The 21,564-nt window shown below is 48.8% G+C and overlaps 1 protein-coding gene across 3 annotated transcripts in view; it reads right to left on the bottom strand.

Moving 5' to 3' along the window:
* LOC119442268 (sodium-coupled monocarboxylate transporter 1-like) overlaps positions 1–21,564 on the bottom strand; it is a 72,241-nt gene that overhangs the window by 26,358 nt on the left and 24,319 nt on the right. For all 3 annotated transcript variants that reach the window (XM_037707080.2, XM_037707079.2, XM_037707078.2), the window contains 6 exons: positions 10,107–10,158; positions 8,527–8,594; positions 7,739–7,911; positions 6,160–6,300; positions 2,860–2,989; positions 1,286–1,374 (listed from right to left, as the gene is read on the bottom strand). In XM_037707080.2, the coding sequence (XP_037563008.1) occupies positions 1,286–1,374; positions 2,860–2,989; positions 6,160–6,300; positions 7,739–7,911; positions 8,527–8,594; positions 10,107–10,158 (653 nt within the window). The remainder of the gene's footprint in view (positions 1–1,285; positions 1,375–2,859; positions 2,990–6,159; positions 6,301–7,738; positions 7,912–8,526; positions 8,595–10,106; positions 10,159–21,564) is intronic.

Below are 21,564 nucleotides of genomic sequence, written 5' to 3' on the forward strand. Positions count from 1 at the left end.
TGTGCCATCACGTGATTGCTGATAGAGTGTGAGGGGGAGAGGCCACAGCTGGCACCGTTCCAGGGCACGGACGGACGGACGGTCAGACGCCGCGAGTATGAGCCGTTAAAGGCCTTTCGCCTTTAAAAAAAGACACCTAACCACACCTGGGGTGGTGGCATGTCATCTGGCCAAATAAATATGCTAACTAATGCCCCTGGTGTGGGGGGAGGCCATCGTTGCCCCATGTGACATGGCAGTGCAAATCACGGCTCCAAAATTCACATCAATTAGCACAAAATTATTTTAGGGAGCCTTCGACAGTCATCCTCACCTAGACCGACCTGAAGACTCACATTGGGCCTCCTCGATCAGGCTCGGTGCGTGGCGGTGGCCATTGGAGTCCTGGACTGAGGACCCACACTATGGTCCTCATAACCCTATTTTCCCTCAATAATGTTGTTTGTCTCTCTCTCTCTTTCTGAAGGTGCACATCTCCTCCCATCCGGTCGACGTATCGGTAATTTTAGCAAGACTGTTAAGCAGTCTGTACAGATTGAATCTTGAAATTTCCAAGAGAAGGCCTGCGTTGCTGTGAAAAAGAACTTTGTTCGCTCAGCTAATGTTGCTCCACGGGCAAAGTAGAGGGCCTTGACTTTTAAGTCAAAAAGTTAACCTTGACAGCCTTAAGAAGTACATGCTAGTATTGAAGAACGATACTTTAACCTTGTTCTTTTCCTCAAAGACATACAATGTAAATGTGCCTCTGAGAGCAATTGTGGCCGAAAAATATTCTTCGCAAGGGGAAATGTCAAAGTTTCTCTTAAAAAGAAAACACATTGAGCGGTTGCCTATCAATGGCCCTTTTCTGGTGCATGCGCAATTCCAGCGAGATGATCCGCTTGTTGTCTGCGCATTAAAACACAGGGAAACAATCATGTGCTTTTTCGGTTGACATCGAAGAGCGCTTTTACTCACTCGGGCCGAGTTGCTCAATGCGCTCTATGGAAGTGCCTGGTCCGTTGGACTTCTATAATGTGGCCGGTATTTCTCATGACAATTTTTCTCTTGGAACTGTTTAGATTGTATCTCTCTTCTACCCTTGTTGATCTTAACTAGCACACCTACGTGCAAAATGCCGGAGTGTAACATACAGCGACAATACAGCGCCCGTACAGCGCCAATTTTAAGTCTAGCGCTCTGTCCTGTCCACTCTGTCTTTTTCCGATAAATAAAAATTTTCTTTGCGCTACTAACTATGTGTTCAGGACAGTGTGTGGGAAAGTCCTCAACAAGTATGCCTTACCTGAGCGTGGCACTCACGACGCCGGTAAGAAACAACCCAGAGAAGCCAGGAATACCAGACAGCCTCGTGTGCACGTATAGCGGGATCAGCTGCGTCAAGGGCAAGTACCAAACATAGGATAAAATTGACGACTGTCAGTATATATAGGTGTGCGTGAATATACGAACTTAAGGATATAGACGAAATATTGTGTTTGGAATCGAGGTAATCGAGAATTTGGGCTTGTGCAACGATACACACTAGGAGCACTAAAGTTGAACAGAAGAGTCCGCGCCATCAACTACACAAACATTTTTTTGCACAAACTGTAATCGATGCGATCGCCACTGTGCAGCGTGTGCAATGTGCGCAATAACTTACAGCATGCTTTGTCCGGACGCACGTGCTTTGTGGCCACAAGAGCAGTCCGAACATCAGCTTTAATTAACGTCTGCAACATATTTTTGGACCTAGGAGCAGGGCTGCTAGTGCTGTGCTCAACGAAGGCGCTATTATTAAGGCGAAAGCCTTATATGTCTCATCGTTCGGTCGACCTTCAACGTCCTTGAGCAACAACCATGTCGTCGAAGTGAAATCGTACACGATGACGACTCGGTGCAGTGATTCACCTACTACACTGACCCGGAAATCGTGTCTTACCTATATACAAAAGCTCCCGCAACAATTTTGATGGTGCGCGGGTCACCGTCGTCCTCGTGTTAATAAAGATAGAGCTAATTCAGGCACTCGAACCCACTACCTTCGGTGGGAGTCAAACCCTCGAGCTTATGTGGGAGTCGAACCCACCACTTTTGGCGTTAAGGCAAAGTTAATTAAAACACATGTAATTAATATTGGTAATTATTTAGGCACTCGAACCCATGACCTTTGGTGGGAGCGGAACCCACGACCTTTGGTGTTAATTAGGGGGAGGTTATTTAAGGCACAGTTAATTAAGGTAGCGTCAATTAGGGCACTCGAATTCGCGACCTTTGGTCGGAAAAAACAAGTAATAGGAAATAACGCATTCGAATGAGAATGTCAAGTAATTTAACGAATGTCTCTTGACATGGGCGACCCAGCACGCCCGTGAGGCGGCGGCGAGGCAAGCCCTCGACGTCCCCTCATGGGAGGCTTAGGCCCGGCCATCATAAAGTGCTGGTTCTACAATAAAAGTTTACTCCTCCTCCTCCTGAGCGTGCAGACTTTCGCCTTCACCCTCTTTGGCGTATGCTAAAGTGACTCAATTTTTCTTTCTCCGGGACACTGGCCTGAACCAGGCACTATGGGTGCTTGTTACCGTGTGTGCTTGTGCTTGTTACCTGTGCATGATGCGCGCGCTTGTGTGTGAGTGTGCTTTTGCTTGTTGCGCATAATGTGTGTGGTGTGTGCGCGTGCGTGTGTGTGCGTGTGTGTGCGTGTGCGCGTGTGTGTGGTCTGTTAATCTGCACGTGCTAAGGCGCACTTTTTTACAGATAGCTTTCTATTGTGATTTTGCACTGCCATTTTCCCCCCCGATAAGTGCAAAAGAGAAGCCGGAGGCATACTTCTTCCAACTTTTATTGTAAGGCGGCAATTGCTTGCATATTCCCTACCTGTTCGATTTTGTGGATGGTGCCAGAGAGTATAGGGTCGCAATCGCGGTACCAGTAGACCAGAGCCATGGCCACCACTCCCAGGAAGGTGGTGGACAGCACCAGTAGCACGCTTCCCGCCATCACCGTCCTGCGATGAATTTCCGAGCTTCAAAACCTGTCGCATAAGTTTTCATTAATCCGGTTGTATTTACGCCTATTCAAATGCGATTATGCGGATTGTTGTGGGTCACTCTGAAAAGGTCACAATACTGTTGCTCATGCACTAACCAATGTTGTTTCTTTTACTGAACATAACATCTGAATCTGTGGCACAAATGCCAAATTTCATTGAGCACATCTGGTGCCATTGGTCGCGGCTTAAACAAAGCAAAGTGCACAGCAGAAATTTGACCAATATCGCATAAAACGTTCAATATATAAGTTGTGACTCCACACTAGTATCTTTGGTTAGCAGCGCGACGATCTACATGGAAACGGGAGAGAAGGGACAGGAAAGAGCGCTGACTTACAACAATTTTATTGCGCACATAACCAAGGTTTAAATACCACGCTAAGGCACACTAGAAAGAACAGAAAGGTGGCACGTGTTCAGGACTCAGCTTCCAACAAACAATATGCAAATCATGTGGTTAAATATTGCACTTCTTTATCGCACAGTGACAATGAAGGGGCACTGACACAGCGCTCCCCAGATTTGTGAATTTCAAGCGCTTCAATGATTTCTCTAGTATATTTGTTTTTATTGCGACTGATAATTTGTGTGCTGTCGAACAACGGATTGCAACCGTGGTCTCTGCAATGAATACCGAGATGACCAGAAACGGAGTTGAAAACATGATTATTGTGCTCCTTTAATCGTTCATTGAGACAGCGTCCCGTCTGCCCAATGTATTCGCGGCCGCAGGAAAGGGGAATGTTGTAAACAACACCTACATCACACGTGACAAAGCGGTTATGATGGTTGGTTCTGCAGCAGTTTTTTTCCTTGGAATAGCAGTTGACCTGCCTGCATAAGCGTGACAACTATTGTGGTGCCGAAAACACAACATCGACGCCAGCACGCCGGCCAACTTTCTTGAGATTATGGGACAAGGTGTGAATGTAAGTGATGACGGTGACTCTGTTCCTGGGAGTGGCAGAATCGGGGTGACTAGCTTTTTCTTGCTTTTGCAAGCTTCCGGCTACTGACGTCAGCAGACTGCCCGGGTAGCCCGATTGCTCAAGTCTCCGGGCCTGTTTCCCGAAACTGCATGGTTTCCATTAAGTGGTGACATGACTTTGAAAGGGAATTGGTGAAGCATAGGCTAACGATTCCCCGCTTGATGAGCTTGGAATGCGCTGAGCTAAAAGGTAAAAAAGCTTTGCTAGTTCTGGGTTCATACATCCAGCATAGCTGGTGGTTCCTAAAACTGAGTCTAAGATCTGAAAACCTAATCGAGTCGGCAACAGGCAGTTCATGGGTTAAAACAAATGGGTGAAGACATTCTTCAAACAATAATAAGGCATCACGGCAGCTAGTTTCGACAGTGTCGGCGTCAGTATCTAAAAGGATTAAAAAATCATCTACAAACCTAAAAACTTTTTCCACGAAAGACGGAAAGCGTTTGGAAAGTCCGCAGCCATGAGTGGCTAGCAAGATGTCACTCAGCACGGGCGCTATGCATGAACCGATGCAAACTCCGTCCCTTTGTAGGTACGTCTTCCCGTTCCATGTGGCGAACATCGACTTCAAGTACGTATCTAAAAGCTCCAGAAATCCCCCTATGGTGATACCAGTGGCGTTCTGGAAGGCTACGCTGCCAAACTTGCCAATGCAATCGGAGACAGCGACGAGCACCGCGTCATGGGGCAAAGAATAATAAAGATCCGTAATGCCAATGGAAAAGGCGTATAACGCTCGGCCGTGATGATTCTTCAGAAATTCTATGGTCTGTCCAGATCCGGTCACCCCTAAAAGGATCATCAATTGTGAGGCATTTCAAATGTGTCTGCAAAAACTTCGCAAGTGACTGCTGCCAGGTGTCCGCCTCTGACACAATCACACGTAAAGGCCAGTCCACCTTGTGAGTTTTAACAGAGAAAAACATTTCTAGGCCCAAGTTCACACTGTTTTTTATTGACTAGGTTAATTTGGGTAGATTTAGTTTCTCGCAAAGCTTTTGTGCTCTTTTCCTAACGACGGAGAGCACCGCATCATCACGACATGAAAAGGACGCATCAATAGCCTCTTTAGCTTTGCGCATGAAGGTAGTCTTAGGCATGACGGCAAATCCCCCTTCTTTGTCGGAAGTGAGCAGAGATAGGGAGTTGCTTCGCAAAAACTGTACAGTTCTTCTCAGGGGGAGTTTACATTGGGGCTTTTTGTATCTTAAGAGGGCGTCAACGCCTTCTGAGGTGCACCTGTTCACTTCTGACTCTGGGGCGCGACACGACACTTGCCTCACAAGCGTCAATAGTTCCGGTGCACTCTTACTTGGCTGGACGGCGAATTTTGGGCCTTGGCCAAGAACACTCCGCACGTGTGTCGGGAGAGTCACACCGTCCAACGTGTGCACTATGGGCGTGCTGCTCACTTTTTTCTTGGGTAGCCAGGAGCGAAGCCACATCAGCGTCCGCTGCCACAGATGCTCAGTGTGCTGGTCCATGGCTCGGGATACCTGTCGCCAGCGTGCCACACTTGTGTACTCATTGGAGGGACCCTTCACTCGCAGGACTAGGAACTCGCGGTACAGGCGTGCTTGTCGCAACCACTCTGATCGAAGAATGTTGCACAACCTAGTTCCATGGTTGTGGGAAGCCCCCGAAGAGGGCCTGGACGTCAGGGGGCAGCTGCTTGTGGCGGATGCAGATGACCAAAGTCCGAGCACGGCACACTGAAAAAACTAGGAGGCTAGCTATCAGACGCAATATGCGCGCAATAAAATTGTTGTAAGTCAGCGCTCTTTCCTATTCCTTCTCTCTCGTTTCCACGTAGATCGTCGCGCTGCTAACCAAAGATGCAACTTTACCAACACGCCCGTTCAGCCATCCTTGCACACTAGTATGTCGTTTGCTGTTGTTCTTGTTCTGCCCCATTTCTAAATTTCTAGGCGTAATTTCGTATATATCACACAAATTTGTCGTCACTAACGTTGTGCACCCGTTTATGCATACAAGCGATTTTTCAATTACGAAGTAAAGAGGCTCAGACGCAGGAATATCGCGAATGGAATCATTCCGGTAGATGCACGCCTGCTCGCCTGTAAACGTTATTGCTGTAAAGACTATCGTTGTAAAAAGCGTGGCAGGGAAACCCACCTCTGTGCTTCTGGCAGCGACCTGGCAGCTGCATACCGCTGCACCACCATCTGATCCATGCCCATCCGGTAGATGTGGCCCGACAGCAGGCCCACCGAGCACGACCACACGTTCTCGTCGGTGGTGAAGTCCAGGCTCGCCCTGCGCGTGCGCTTACCACACTGTAGAGCGAAACGAGGTGATAGAAGGAAACGCATTTCCCAGACAAGGGCTAGCTTCCCCATTAACCCTACAAAGCCCAACATATCTTATTGCGACAGCAACTATATGGACACTCCAAGCGCATTTCTACCGTCGCCGTCGCCGTGATGTTCCGTATAAAGTCCAAACACGATAACATCGTCGCCGCACGCCGTACGCTGTATGTGCGAAAGAAAGCTTCCGAGGGTCAGCCGACTATCGCGGCTCAATCTCGCGCGCGCGACGGAGAAAGGCGGGGCGGCGGAAGCGCGCCATCTTCTGTCTCGCGCAAGGGAGGCGAGGGAGGGGGTTCTGCTACGGCTGCTGCTGTTTACGGCGCGCCCGCGCGGGCGCCTTATCTTGACAGCGATCTGCGACGTGGGCAAAGTGCGCGCCCACGCGGGCCTTCAAATCGATGTGGATCTGCGATGTGGACGAAGTACGCCTAGTGCCGGTAGCTTCGTATGCGCTGTGCTTTCGACGTTTAGTTCACGTTGAAGCGAGACACAACACTAAGGTCAATTCGCTCGCTGCTGCTGCCGCGCTTCCTGAATGCAGCAGTCATCGAGTGGATGTGTTCATGTTTACCTGTGCGCGCGTAACACCGTGCTTGTTAATTTAGTTGGTAACCGAATGTTTGCAAGTTTAATAAAGCTAATATCCGGAAATTTAAGGCAGAGACACTTGCGTTATAGGAGTAGTCAGAAAGAATGAATCTGGCAGCTCGGTTCCGAACCGATTCAAGGGAATTAATCATATTAATCTGATGGTTGTCATAAATAGCACACGGATATTGTAGTTTAGATCGGATTAAGGTTTTATATGTGAATAGGTTTCCTGAGGGAGATTATGTAGACAAGTTACGGCGTAGATAACCTAGTAAGCGATTGCAGGAGAGAGAGAGAGAGAGAAGAAAGGGGAAAGGCAAAGAGGTTAACCAGATGGGAAGATCCGGTTTGCTACCCTACGCTGGGGAGAGAGGGGAGGGGGAGGTAAAGTGACAGGAAAGTAGAGATAGAGAAAGAAAGGAGCACAGATACACAATCACAATCGGTCGCAGGTGGCACAGCACAGTAGCACTTGCAGCACTATAAACATCTGTCCGGGCTACAGCCGCCTGTCTAAGTCTGTTGCCCTTATAAACTGCAGCAGGAATTAGTGAACTGATTAATATGATGGTTCCAAGATAAATCACTCGATATATGTACTCCTATAGGTATTTAAATGTATCAAACTGTGGTAAAGTACGGTTGAGTACAGTTGAGTGTATACAGTACATTATACCTAATTGCTTGTGAAAGCGATTTCTGCGAGGATTATAGGACTAGATCGCTACAGCCCTCGTTTTTCGCCAAGCACCGCATCCATGAGTACCAAAACTAAGCATTGCGATGCTCACCGAAAGATGTAGGGCTTCATGTTGATGTCGCCGAAGGGGCGCCTGGCGACTGATGCGTCGGCTGAGGCATCGTAGACAGAGTCGTACAGGATCTTCACCAAGATGGTAAGCGGGCATACAAGGATGAGCACGCCCTGCACGGCGTCAGCCCAGACCACGGCACGGAGACCACCCTGCGCGCATGCGTGATTGCAGAGGGTGCTTTCGCGCGCGTGCCTCCGTATGTGTGCATCTTTCTGCATGCATCTCGGTGCGTCCATGCGTGTTTCTATGTGCGTACGCATGTGTGTCTGTGCGTTTTTGTTCTATGCATGTGTGTTATGTGCATGCGATTACGCGCACACAAGTGCGTGTTTGTTTGTGTGGGAGCATGCGTACGGGTGTGTGCGTGCGTACTACTGGAGCACATGCACCGTCAACATCACATCCAGTGCCAACTTATCCGAAACGTTCGTGCAGAGCTGATGCCGAAAATAGCAAATTTACGTGCGGTATCTCGACAAAAATTTAGGTCCACATAATTAATGAAAATATGAAAACGCAGGGACTCGCCAGGAAGTCAGCAATGTGAAGCGCCATGCTTATTAATTTTAACTGAATATTAATTAGGAACGGGCAGCGCAGGAGACGTGAAAATCTTAAAACAGTCATTTCTGGCTTCACGCAATCCAAAGATATGTTGCTCAAGATTTTTCTCTGTGGTAATTGGGTAATTTTAGTAATAAAAAAATGGCTGAAATCGAAAGTATATCAGGAAGCATGCAAGAAAAAAAGAACGACGAACTCACCATCGCTGTGTAAAGGGTGCCAGCGAAACCGATGGCCACGCAGCTCCACATAAGCGGTAGGTGGAAAGCTGTAACCGTACGATACGTTTTGTGTTTTGCTCTTTACAGAGCATCGGCCAAGTCGCAATTCGGGGAACAACAGGATCATTCAAAATACAACTTTGATTTCATGTCAGTGGCGCACCGACAAGGGGGGGGGGGGGAGGGGTTGTACCCCCCCCCCCCCTTTTTGTTTAGCCCGTTTTTTTTTTTTTTTTTTAGAGTGCAACTAAGATGTAAGACGCGCAATCGTCTGCACACTGGCAAAAAGCGCATTTTTTGACAATTTCCCGTGAAGAAATTGAAATTAGTGCTGTTTAGATGGTATTGGCAAACTGTCAACCCCCCCTGGCAGAGATCCTGGGTGCGCTGCTGCTTCATGTCAAGACAGCTGCCGAAGCATAGGGGCTGTGAGTGAAAAAAATATCAGTAGCCCCTCACCTGTCGAGGAAATGGGGGTAAGCGAAGTTTGTCGCGTTTCTTCGTTGTTCCTTCGCACGAATTGCACTGACGAGTACCGCGTTGTGCTCGAACCACAACCGGTCACACGCACTGCAGCTGGCTCCGAAGTTTGGGGAAGAAAAACTAGCGTTGAAACCTGGCCGTCGCACCGGGGAAGTTGGCGCTAGCGTTGCCGAGGCGTGCACCACCGCTGTCGGGTTCCTGGAGGGCTAAACGACGCTGACGTTTGGCCTCAACATGGCCTCAACATCGCGCTCCCTCAACTCGGGATCCGCGGCTCTTCGCGGACGTTTCGCTTGGGCTTCTGAAGTCATCACGCTAGAATCGGCACGACGACGACGAGCCCTTTCCCGAGCGCGTTCATTCTGGATGGATTTCCGTGAAATTTCTTAAAAATTAAATCTGTTCGTTACGTAAGACAATGAATGGCTCATACCCCCTTAAGCAATGGCTCAAACCTCCTTAAATGCGGCCTCCCCATTACGACGACAGAAGAGAAGTGAGATTCTACGCTGGAATGATTAGTGGCAACGCAGCCAGCAATGGAAGCAGACGACGACGACGAACGCGGGAGCAGTCGCACGAGCTCGTGCCGAGCACGAGCCACCTGTGCAGCTCTGAGAACAGCTGGTTTTTTAGCGTTACATTGCCGGCGCAGGCTAGTGTATGCAAGCTTCGCTTGAAAAAAGAAAAGGAACTGGCCCGGTAAATTTTATGGAAATGAACATTCGGCAACAATGCCTATGGTGGCCATTTGTTTAGTCATTCGTTTACAGTAAGAAAGAAAGAAAGAAAGAAAGAAAGAAAGAAAGAAAGAAAGAAAGAAAGAAAGAAAGAAAGAAAGAAAGAAAGAAAGAAAGAAAGAAAGAAAGAAAGAAACTGGTGAGATGTAGGACTCCGCTTGCAGCGAAAATTTCGAGCCTTATCCAAACTACTATATGCGAGAGAAAAACATACAAGTAACAACAAATAAGTGGTGACGGCGTTAAGAAAATGTTGTCAGCGAAACAAATTTACGTCACAGTTGTAGCGTGGATGAGTACAGCGCTGCAGGAGACATTTAACAAATGAGTGCTTACACATTGACACGGCGACTCCCGCTGCAAAGATGCTGATTGCTCCTTGCATTTGCTGTTCAGAGTCAAGAAAAAAAAGTAACAAGAAAATACACGTTAGTTATCTTGCAAGATCGTAGAGGCTTGGGCTAGTCGGTACATACTCGAGAGGGAAAACGGCGAGAGGGAAAATCCCTCTCGAGTTAGTTATCTCTCTTTTCTAAGAAAGTTCAGACGTGTAAATAAAAGGAAAATGAACTACAGAGTAAGAAGAAGGCATTGCACCGTTTTAAAAATAGGGCCCTTTTCCTAGCTTTTTTTTCTAAACCTTTCTCTTGGCGAGACACGATAGCCTGCAGGCCCAAGCGTCCTACCATTCTTGGCCAGTATACGACACTGAACGTGGCATTCTAATGGCGTACACTGGTGCTTCTTAATTGAGGTGATGTCGTGTTGTGCTGCAACGCAGTTATTCTGAAATGGCGGCACCGGACCACGTTTCGGGTTCGTGCCTGCACATTCTGCATATGCAAAGTCTTCCACACAAAGCCATCCACGTAGGCGCCATCGCAATGCTAAGTCAGTAATAAGTCGTTCAATGCCAACGCTGTAAACACAGCTCGGAAATAATATAAAAACCATTCTGTTCCCGTGTTGATTTTTTTTTTACAACATAACTCAAGTTTGAAACATTCACGTGCTAAGCAGCCTATGGCAAACATTCACGACAAGCCCAGCGAGTGCACTGGTCCTTTGAAAAGTGAAGTGGTCACAGAGTTGAGACTTCTCTACGAAATGGATTGATGGATGGATTGATGGATGGATGAATGGATGCTATGAGCGTCCCCTATGAAACGCGGTGATGAGTTGCTCCATCAATCTCCTTTTCTTATTTTGCCTTATGTCTCACCATCTTTTTTTTTTTTTTTAACGGACGAAAATATTGCCCGCAAATACACCCTGTGAAGGTGGTTGGAAAGCGAAGCTTTTTACGCCACCCTCACGGTGACTGCGGCGCACTTGATATTTCACACACTACAACGTAACTTTAACCACGGCCTTTATTATTATTTACTTCACAACAATGTTCACTACTGCTTTATGATCGGTGTGATATACACTACTAGACTACCCCATAGTGGGGTAGTCTAGAAAATGAACCGAAGCAGTTACTAGGCTGGAAGGGTTTCGAATGACGTCAACCATGTTTCAAGCAGCTGCATAAGCTTTGCAACAGCTGCAATCTAATCTTACGGACCGCGCCGAGCCTGTTTCCGTTGTTTGCCCGCAGCCCTTATCATCCATCATGTTGGCTCATCACTTTGAAGCTTGTTTGTGTGGTTTTTCTTGCGAAAACGAGTGCTTAGTTGTACGCTGAATGCCTGAATTCAAGTAAGCTATACTGCTATACCTGCAATTGTTAGCGGTTCGTCGGAATCGTTTTTTGATTACAACGACGGACACGACAGAACCCTTGGCTGGTAGAGGTACAAAGCTTCGCTTTAAAATTCCCAGCATCAAACTTTCTCAACCATTTCTGGGAACTTGGTTTTTGTCCGCCTATGTTGTTTGTGGTCTCCCTGCTTTTCTGCCTCTAAACCTCCAATCGCCCTTTACTATATCTCTACTGCTGACATGTTTGCTTTATCCTTGCTATCCCTCAACCAAAGGCTTCAAGGAGGCCAGCGGAGCCTAATCTACAGCTGGGTACATCTCTTCACATTCTAATAAAATATGTTCCATCGTTTCCCTAGCTTTACCGCAGCAAGCACATGTATGTTTCTTTCTCCTTTGTCTGCCTCGCTTTATATCTACGCGTCCTAAGGCATCCTGATCTCGTTTCGAAAAGTAAAGAGTTTCCCTTCGAGTTATCATAAATTATTTCTTTCCTGATGTCGTTTTTACCTCTTAGGTAGTTACGAAAATGAAAGTTATGCAGATAGCATGAGATAGTATGAGATAACTTGCTGCTGGCTCATGTCTGGCCTATAGTAGACAACTTGAATCACGGGATATGTGCCACGGGTATGTTCCGAACAGACAACTTCGGCACTGCGTATGTGATAACGGTATGTGGCCATTCTTGGCCAATCTGCAAGAATAAAGTGCCAAGGTGACACAATCGGTGTGTAGCCTTATAAATATAAGAAAAAGATAGCAACAGACACCTCCGCGCCCAGCGCTGCCGCCTAATGGAGATACATTGTAACCAAGTCGCAGACAAGATACTAGGGATAGTGGGGGTGCCTATACGTTGTTTCAACGGAGGCGCTGTGCACGGTTACAAGATATCATATGTCGTGGCATTTTTTGGCATTGTGGTTGGCCGTGAGACTGCCACATCGTGTATCTGCTGATGTACCAATAAGGTTTCGTGATGCATTAATGATACAGGGATACGCAGCATGTCACACTTATGAAAGCTATATGGCTGATATTGACGATCATCTTCGATGGTTTCTGCCATTTGTTTTTGAAATTGTTTCTTCGTCATAGGAGATAGGAGAAATTGAAATGTCGCGTCTTTTTGCTGCCAGGAAGCGACTTTCACTGGCAACATTAAAACTCCCTCCTTTTGCGTCGACTAGCGTCCGCAAGCGACATTTCTTCCCTACCCTTCTCCCATGCTGGAGCCGAAGGTTCACGCTACGTTTCAGTCGCGAGCCCTGGCTCTTATTTCTTTCCTTTCTTGCTGCGCGGCAGACTTCCAGTGGTGGTTCTGCGCGTTTTGCATTACATAGTTTACCGAAGTCACGTGCTTTAATCAGCGAAGATGATGGCAGTGTATGTGACTTAGAGGCACTTATACGCGTGACCTCTATTCTCCAGCAGGAAGCAAGGCTCCCTCGAGTGGAAGGACGCACAGCTTTCATTTGAAATCTCAGCTGTTTTCCCGCCGTGCAGCGGTTTGATACTTTGCACACACGATCGTCAGCGTGTAATGTACGCACGTGCCTCCTTTTTTAAATGCGAAGCATTTCCTGCCGTGGCTCTGTCCGTTGTACCGCATCCCACACCCCCACAGTGCATGCGCATCCCACGCTCGTAGCTCGCCCGCACCGTCTCTTATCTCCACACGGCTCTCACCTTTATGCACTGTGCATTCGCCGCTCAGTTTCTGTTGAAGCGATAGACCAGACGTACCTTCGCCCGCTGCAGCGTATGCGCTTGCTGCCAGCGTTTTGACAGTCGTCTACAGTCATTCAGCATGATCTATTCATGTTTGTTTGTGCGCGCTCACACCACGCTTGTTCATTCAGTTAGTAATAGTCGGGCCACATTTTCCAACGCACGCTACGCATGTAATGCTGCCCGGATCGGCAGTGCAGCGCTACAGGTGTGTCCCTTCGCACGCGCTGCCCACGGGAAGCGCTTCTCATCAACACCACCGTTTCACACGCGCCTTCTCGTGGTCATCAAGTCTCTCTTCATGTCGGTCTACTTACGCCGCAGCACACCTGCTTACTTAATCAGCTCATGTTTACTACAATTCATATTGCTACCAAAGCCGCTCACCTTACTTCGTATGACATTGCTGTGTTGCTATCGCATTCATTGCTTCGCCCTTAGGGCGAAACTGTGACATTTTTTTATTGCGCTAGCAATTATATGGACACTTCAACCGGATTTTTGCCGTCGCCGTCGCCGTGAGGTTCCCTATAGATAAAATCTTCGCCGCGCGCCGTATGCCCGAGCGGAAGCGCGCGTCCCCCGCGCGCTATCACGGAGAGCGAACGCACTCAATCTCCCACGCGCAAGCAAGGAAGCGGAAAGCCAGCGCCGGAGGGAGCGGGGGGGGGGGGGCACTTCTACTCTGCCAACAACCGCGCTCGTCGCTCACCCGCACCGTCTCTTATCTCTCCCACGCGCAAGCAAGGAAGCGGGAAGCCAGCGCCGGAGGGAGCGGGGGGGGGGGCGCACTTCTACTCTGCCAACAACCACGCTCGTCGCTCGCCCGCACCGTCTCTTATCTCCACACGGCTCTCACCTTTATGCACTGTGCATTCGCCGCTCAGTTTCTGTTGAAGCGATAGACCACACGTACCTTCGCCCGCTGCAGCGTATGCGCTTGCTGCCAGCGTTTTGACAGTCGTCTACAGTCATTCAGCATGATCTATTCATGTTTGTGCGTGCTCACACCACGCTTGTTCATTCAGTTAGTAATAGTCGGGCCACATTTTCCAACACACGCTACGCATGCAATGCTGCCCGGATCGGCAGTGCAGCGCTACAGGTGTGTCCCTTCGCACGCGCTGCCCACGGGAAGCGCTTCTCATCAACACCACCGTTTCACACGCGCCTTCTCGTGGTCATCAAGTCTCTCTTCATGTCGGTCTACTTACGCCGCAGCACACCTGCTTACTTAATCAGCTCATGTTTACTACAATTCATATTGCTACCAAAGCCGCTCACCTTACTTCGTATGACATTGCTGTGTTGCTATCGCATTCATTGCTTCGCCCTTAGGGCAAAACTGTGACATTTTTTTATTGCGCTAGCAATTATATGGGCACTTCAACCGGATTTTTGCCGTCGCCGTCGCCGTCGTCGTCGCCGTCGCCGTGAGGTTCCCTATAGATAAAATCTTCGCCGCGCGCCGTATGCCCGAGCGGAAGCGTGCGGGGACGCGCGCTATCACGGAGAGCGAACGCACTCAATCTCCCACGCGCAAGCAAGGAAGCGGGAAGCCAGCGCCGGAGGGAGCGGGGGGGGGGGGGGGGGGGGCGCACTTCTACTGTGCCAACAGCCGCGCTCGTCGCTCGCTCGCACCGTCGCTTATCTCCACACGGCTCTGACCTTTATGCGCCGTGCATTCGCCGCTCAGTTTCCGTTGAAGCGATAGACCGCACGTACCTTCGCCTGCTGCTGCGGCGTATGCGCTTGCTGCAGCGTGTTGACGGTCGTTGTCTGCAGTCATTCAGTGTGATCTATTCATGTTTGTGCGCGCTCACACCACGCTTGTTCAATCAGTTAGTAATAGTCGGGCCACATTTTCCAACGCACGCTACACATGCAATGCTGCCCGGGTCGGCAGTGCAGCGCTACAGGTGTGTCCCTTCGCACGCGCTGCCCACGGGCGATCCCCTCCCTCTCTCTCTCTCTCTCTTCTCCTACGCTCCACCCTTTCTCTCCTCTAGGAATCCTGTACAGAGCGGCGCCCGCGTCCGCTCCCCTCTCTCTCCTTTCCTACGCTCCCCCCTTTCTCTCCTAATAGGAATACTCTGTATACGGAACGGCGCCCTCGTGCCACACCCCCACACGCATGCGCGTCCCCTCCCCCTCTCTCTCCTCTCCTACGCTCCCCCCTTTCTCTCCTCTAGGGATCCGGAGCGGCGCGCTCGACAGGTGGTGCAACAGCTGCATACTCCGCTGGGGGCGCCACGGTAGTTCCGCGGTATGAGAATGACGGAGCGCGCGCGCCTCATTCTCTCTCCTGTGCAGCGCCGCGATGAGCGCTCGGGCCGCTGCGGCGAAACCATCTCCCGCTCAAGCTGACCATCTCCCCGCATCTTTGCATCCACATATGGTTCCCTTTAGCGGGAGATGGAGTATTTTTTTTTGTTTACAATGCCCAAACCTGGGAGGAGCCCTTGAGGATTTGCTTGTTATCGCAGCTTTCTTTTTCTATGAAGCTGTTGTTTGAATTCCCTAAATTAACGATCGAATCATAATGTAACAACACAAAGGATGTTTCCTCGGAGATACTCGTAAAACGCTTCTGCCATGACACTCAGCAGGCAGGTGCTAATTTTGGAATTGCAAGCGTATAGTTCTATCTTATGTGCCCACAATTTTCGGCATGAACCTGCGAGTCGAACAGGCTGCTTGTATGGCACGTTGACTACGTAAAGAAAGCTGTTTTGCCTATCCAAATGCCCTTTTTTACTGCTCTGTCAAGATGTATAATGTGGAACGCATTTCTAACAAAGTGCTCGAGGCCTCCGAAATCATTCTTCATACAGGTTACTTCGTTGTAAACGTCACGCAGCGCACCGCTCACAAGAGAACCGGGATACAATTCTTCCTTCGTTATACAGGTCATTTCGTTGTAGACGCGTTCGTTGCCGAGGCACTCGACTGTATGCTTGAACTATTTTGTTCCGAACCTAGTACCATTTATTGTGTTTTTTTTGTGCAGGTTTGGTTCTAGTTAAGTTCCCATTGGTCCTATACACACCACAGTGCCTTTTGTTATATTCATACAATGCAAGCGATGAGCGGTGCACAGCCATGCTTGAAAAAAGTTACGCAGATCCAACGTGCATATTGGAATCTATGTGAAGCGAAGCTTCCGTGAAGCGGTGAATAAAATGCTGTAACATTGCCAGTTGCATTCCTGCATCTTTGGCGTAAAGGAAAACTGGCGCGCGCGCGCATCTGCTCTCGCTCACCTGTGCTACGCAAGGAGAGACGCACGGTGATCATCTCAAACCGCTAGTTGGTGTCGGCACGATAGTTGCTGCTGTGCTGGAGGACCGAGTTTTGGTCGCACCAACGGGCACGTAATTTTTTTTCCTTTTAAGTGTGAGCTGTTCGGCAAACCAGCAACAGCACCCAGCAGCAGCTCCCGCAAGAAAAGTCCGGGGGTGTTGTCAAAAAATAAAAAAAGACTCACCTTAAAAAAATGGTCTGTAGAACCACATACCACGAAGTCTGTCCGCAGCGGAGGGAAATGTATGGCTATACGGCTGTATATCCAACACGGCATTTGTCTTCGCTACTATCATTCCGCCCCAACTCGTACCAAGGGAAAGAAATTATAGAAATTCAGAGAATTGTCTCCTAATACGTAGCATTCTTTGGCGCAGCTCGTACTCTTCTTTCCCTATGGTTAGCCTAGTTTGTGCTTTTCTTTCCCTGTTGGCCCACCCCCAAATTCAGATTGGCCCACCCCCACATCACCCTCAAATTTAGGATGGCCCGCCCTCATATCACAATCATATTCAGGTTGGCCCACCTCCATATCACTCCCAAACTTAGGTGGGCGCACCCCCATATCACCCCCAAATTTAGGTTGACCCACCCCATATTACCATCAAATTCGGGTTGGCCCACCCCATATCACCCCCAAATTTAGGTTGGCTCAGCCATATTCCTCAAATTTATGTAGGCCCACCTCCATATCACCCCCAAATATAGGTTGGCCCACCTCCATATCACCCCCGAATTTGGGTTGGCCCACCACCATATCACCATCAAATTCAGGGTGGCCCACCCCCATATCTACACCAAATTTAGGTTGACCCACTACCAAATTCAAGTGGGCCCCCAACCGCATGTATTTTTATGGAGCAATATGTATTCCTATGGGAAAGGTGGCACGGTTTTTTGAGTTACAGACATGATTTTGCATGATTTTGCTTCCGAAATTGCTGAGGTACTCGCCAAAGAATGCTACGCATTAAAGGGCCCCTCGCCAGGTCTGGCCATTTCGAACTGTCAAGCGCAGTGCATACAATGCGCGCTAACAATCGTGCTTGCAAAGTATTACACTGCTACGCGCCGCAAAAAGAGCTGAAATTTCAAACCTAAACGCCCTGCGCCCTTCTCCTCGCAGGCACTGCGCTTCCAGCCGGTGAGTGCGCCCTACGTAGTTCGCCGTGCTGTGACGTCACTCACAGTGGCACGTTACTGAGAATCATTCAACGCAACAGCAGTAAATTGCCTGATCTATTGCTTCGATAGACGAAGTTTAGAGAAATAATAAAAGTTGCAGTTTCACCCGAAAGGCGAAGCATCAATTGCGATATCAAATTAGTAAAGAGCTATGCGGAGTAAATATAGTAGTTTTATCGACTGTATAAACTTGGACACATTCGCTTACTAACTCAATTAACAAGCATGGTGCCACGCGTGCACGAGCAAACATGAACACATTTCACTCGATGACCGCGCGAACTCGCTGTCAAAACACTGGAGTGAGGAAGCGCATCATCAGCAGCTAGGCAAATAGGCCATGTGCTCGAATTGCGAAATCAATTTTGAGGGTGGGCCACCCAAATATTCGAGATGTGACAAGTCAATATTGGGAGTGGGCCAGGTCAGTTTTGAGTTCCAGTCAACTCAATTTTCGAATTGGGCAAAGTCAATTTTGGTGGTGGGCCATCCAAATTTATTATTTTCTTCTATTTCGCTTCCCCGTGGAGCGGCGATCTCTATCGCTTAGCGTATGTCGTTCAACGTATTCGTTATAAAGCCTCTGGGCGTCCTCATCAATTCGTGGAGGCGCCACGGCGCATCATATATGCGAACGCTTTATTCGGTTCTTTCATTACTACCAGTACCCACAGTAGAAGCCACATGCACGGAGAGGTGCGCTTTAACGCGAGAGCGTTAAGGGCCACGTGTGGCAGAAAATCCGGTGTTGGCGTCGGGGGCGTTGCCCGGCCAAGGAAAGCATCCCGAACCACCCCGACCGCGCAGTCCCTCCGTGTGGCGCAAGGCGTTAGTGAAGAAAAATTGAATTTCTCAAAGTAATATCCGTCAGAAAATTGTAAAGTACGACTTAACCACAACTTGCACACATGATTGCGTCGGGCTGTAATTTGAATGTAGGAGAAAACATAATTCTGTTACGAGGAAACTCAAACACAAACCTCATTTCCAGCATTTCTCCCATACAACAGCGGCGTGCCCGGGTATAGGTTACTTGCTAAAACACCATCCAGATAGCGCTCCCGTCCTCGGCAAGTCAAACTGGGAATTAACCTGCCTAATCCGTTTTGGACACGCGCGCGCCTCGAGGCAGCAGCAAACAATTACTATAGTAATAAAAAAGGTCCTAGGGCTTTCATATTTTGATATAAGACGGCTTACATTCCACCTGGAAAAATGTCTTCCCAGCGATGCATTTGTGTTTAAAAGTGAAGCCGACTTTAAATGGATCAGTGTAAGCTTGGTCTTTGTAAGCTGGCTTTCCCACGTTGTGTGTTGCAGTGAAGTCTACTCCAAGAAAAATGCGATGCTAACGGGGCCCGCTAACGGTATCGCGTTCCACTCTTAGAGGCGAAGCTTAAACTCCCTCCAATTTTATTGGGATAGCATTTACATGGACACTCCAAGCGGATTTCTGCCGTCGGCTTCGTCGTCGCCGTAAGGCTCCAAGGGCGATAAAATCGTCGCCGCCCGCCGTATGCTGTATGTGCGAGTGAAAGCGCGCGAGGCACGCGCGCTTTCACGGAGAGCGAACGTACGGCGTAGAGCAAACGCGACGTCTTCCGTCGTTCGAAAGGCTGTGGGTGGATGGGAGGGAGGGAGGGGAGGCGACGTTTAGCTGCGGCACGAAATGCGTATCTTGGGACCGGGCGCAAGGGGAACTGGTGACTCAATCTCCCACGCGAAAGGAGGAAAGCGTGAAGGCAGCGCGGGAGGGAGGGGGTGCGGCTTCTACTCTGCCAGCAACTGCGTACTTGTACATTGTGCGGTTGCGGGCGGTCGTGCGCACCGTATCTTGAAAGCGATCTGCACACTGCTCCTACCTTTGCATGCGCTGTGCTTTAGCCGCTCAGTTTCCACTGAAGCGATAGACGGCACGAACCTTCGCTCGCTGCTGTCGCGCTTCCTCAGCGGTTGTCTGCGGTCATCGAACGTGTTCTATTCATGTTTGCTTGTGCGCACTGACACCACGCTTGTTATTTCAGTTAGTGAGCTAATGTGTCCAAGTTAGTACAGCCGATATATCTACTATCCTTACTCCGTAAAGCTCTCTACTAATTTGCTATCGCAATTGATGCTTCGCCTTTCAGGAGAAACTGCGACTTTTTTTCATGCACATCACAGAAAAGATTTTGCGCTTCTGTTCTTTCATATATTTTCCAGCAAGATTATATTTATTCAGTTCGTTTCATCAAATGTATATAACATTTGTCGCGCTTATACTTGCCCAGCTGGTTTTCAAGGGGAAAAAATCAAGTTGCTTCTGTTTAGGCCTCTTGCCGTAAGTGGTTTTCAAAACATGGCATCGTGGTGTCACGTGGTTGCTCCCGTCCTTTGCTGTACGGCAAAGGGTGACCTTCGATTAGGATGTGGACCCACTCGACCTTAAGAGCAACGACCTCGATGGTCCAAATGAATGTTTTCTCTCTCTCTGGGCTATAGTTGGTCGTCCATTATCATTCTAAAGGCAGCGTACTTGTTGAGACATGGACGAACACTAAATTACACAAACACGAGCGCAGAGATGCATGGCCTTTTGAATGATCGTGAACTTCGTGATATGGTTTCGCAGGGGAGTTACGATGAGGACATTACGAAGGGGACAGACGAAGGCACATTCGCTTTTTTTTTTTTTACAAACCACGCAAGTATAAGCGCCACAAGTGTTGCACCTTCTATACTATACAATAAGCCAGCTAGTCGAAATTCAAGGAATGGAACACGCCGGGGAATCGAAGAGGGTCGACTCCTTGCGCAAGGACAGTGCGCGAATAATGTGCACTCATGCTGGACACAACAGGGACTAAGCCGTTCGCAGGCCCGAGAACGGAGACACATTCGAGCGATCATGTTTGCCCGTGCCGGTGCCGCTTTCCGGAGCCGAACGCGAACCCTTCAACAAGGTTGTTACCACGGAGGACTCCGACGAGCGTGCAATGCCGTCGCGAAGCCGAAAAGAGGGAAGCAAGTTCCTCCCACGCCTGACTAACCACGCCACCAGGTAGCGCTCGCATCGAAATGTTGGCTGTATGCGCTGTATGTGGAAAGGTGTAATGGTTCCAGGGCTTACATTTGGAAATGCGGTTGTTTGCTTGAAGTCAGGAGTACAATCAGGACTCGATGGCAACCAAAGGTCAGCGGGACTGCTCGCGTTGGGCGCCCACGGGAAGATTACTAATGAAGATGTGCAGGGTGATATGGGCTGGGCAAATTTTGAAGCAAGGGAGGCTCAGAGTAAAATTGATTTTGAAGAACGACTGAGGAAAATGGAAGAACGAAGCAAGTAGATGGGGTGCAAAAGTATTCAGGTATTTGTACAGGCAAAACATTGACTCACAGAGGAGGAAAAGAACTAGGAAGCTTACCAGCAAATATGCGACCGGTATGGCCAGCAACACGGCAACAAAGAACGTCAAACGCAAAGTGATAGAGGCTGAGACAAGGTTATGGGTGGTGGCAATGGAAAAGAAACCTGCTATGACTAACTACCTCAAAGGAAAAAGGGAAATCAGGAAAGAAACAATTTCTTATAACTCAAAGGGAAGCTCCTTACTTTTCGAAGCGAGATCAGGATGTCTTAGAACGCGCAGTTATAAAGCGAAGTACACCAAGTACGAAGCCGCATGTGCTTGCTGTGGTAAAGCTATAGAAACGGTGGAACATGTTTTATTGGAATGTGAAGAAATCTACTCAGCTGCAAGTCTAGACTCCTCTGACCTCCTTGAAGACCTTGGGTTCAGGGATAGCACGGACAAAGTAAACATGTCAGCTGTAGAGATTAGTAAGAGGCGCTTGGAGGTTTGGTGGCAGAAAAGTAGGGAGACCA

Source organism: Dermacentor silvarum, chromosome 2 (genome assembly GCF_013339745.2).
Source record: "Dermacentor silvarum isolate Dsil-2018 chromosome 2, BIME_Dsil_1.4, whole genome shotgun sequence".
Lineage (NCBI taxonomy): Eukaryota > Metazoa > Arthropoda > Arachnida > Ixodida > Ixodidae > Dermacentor > Dermacentor silvarum.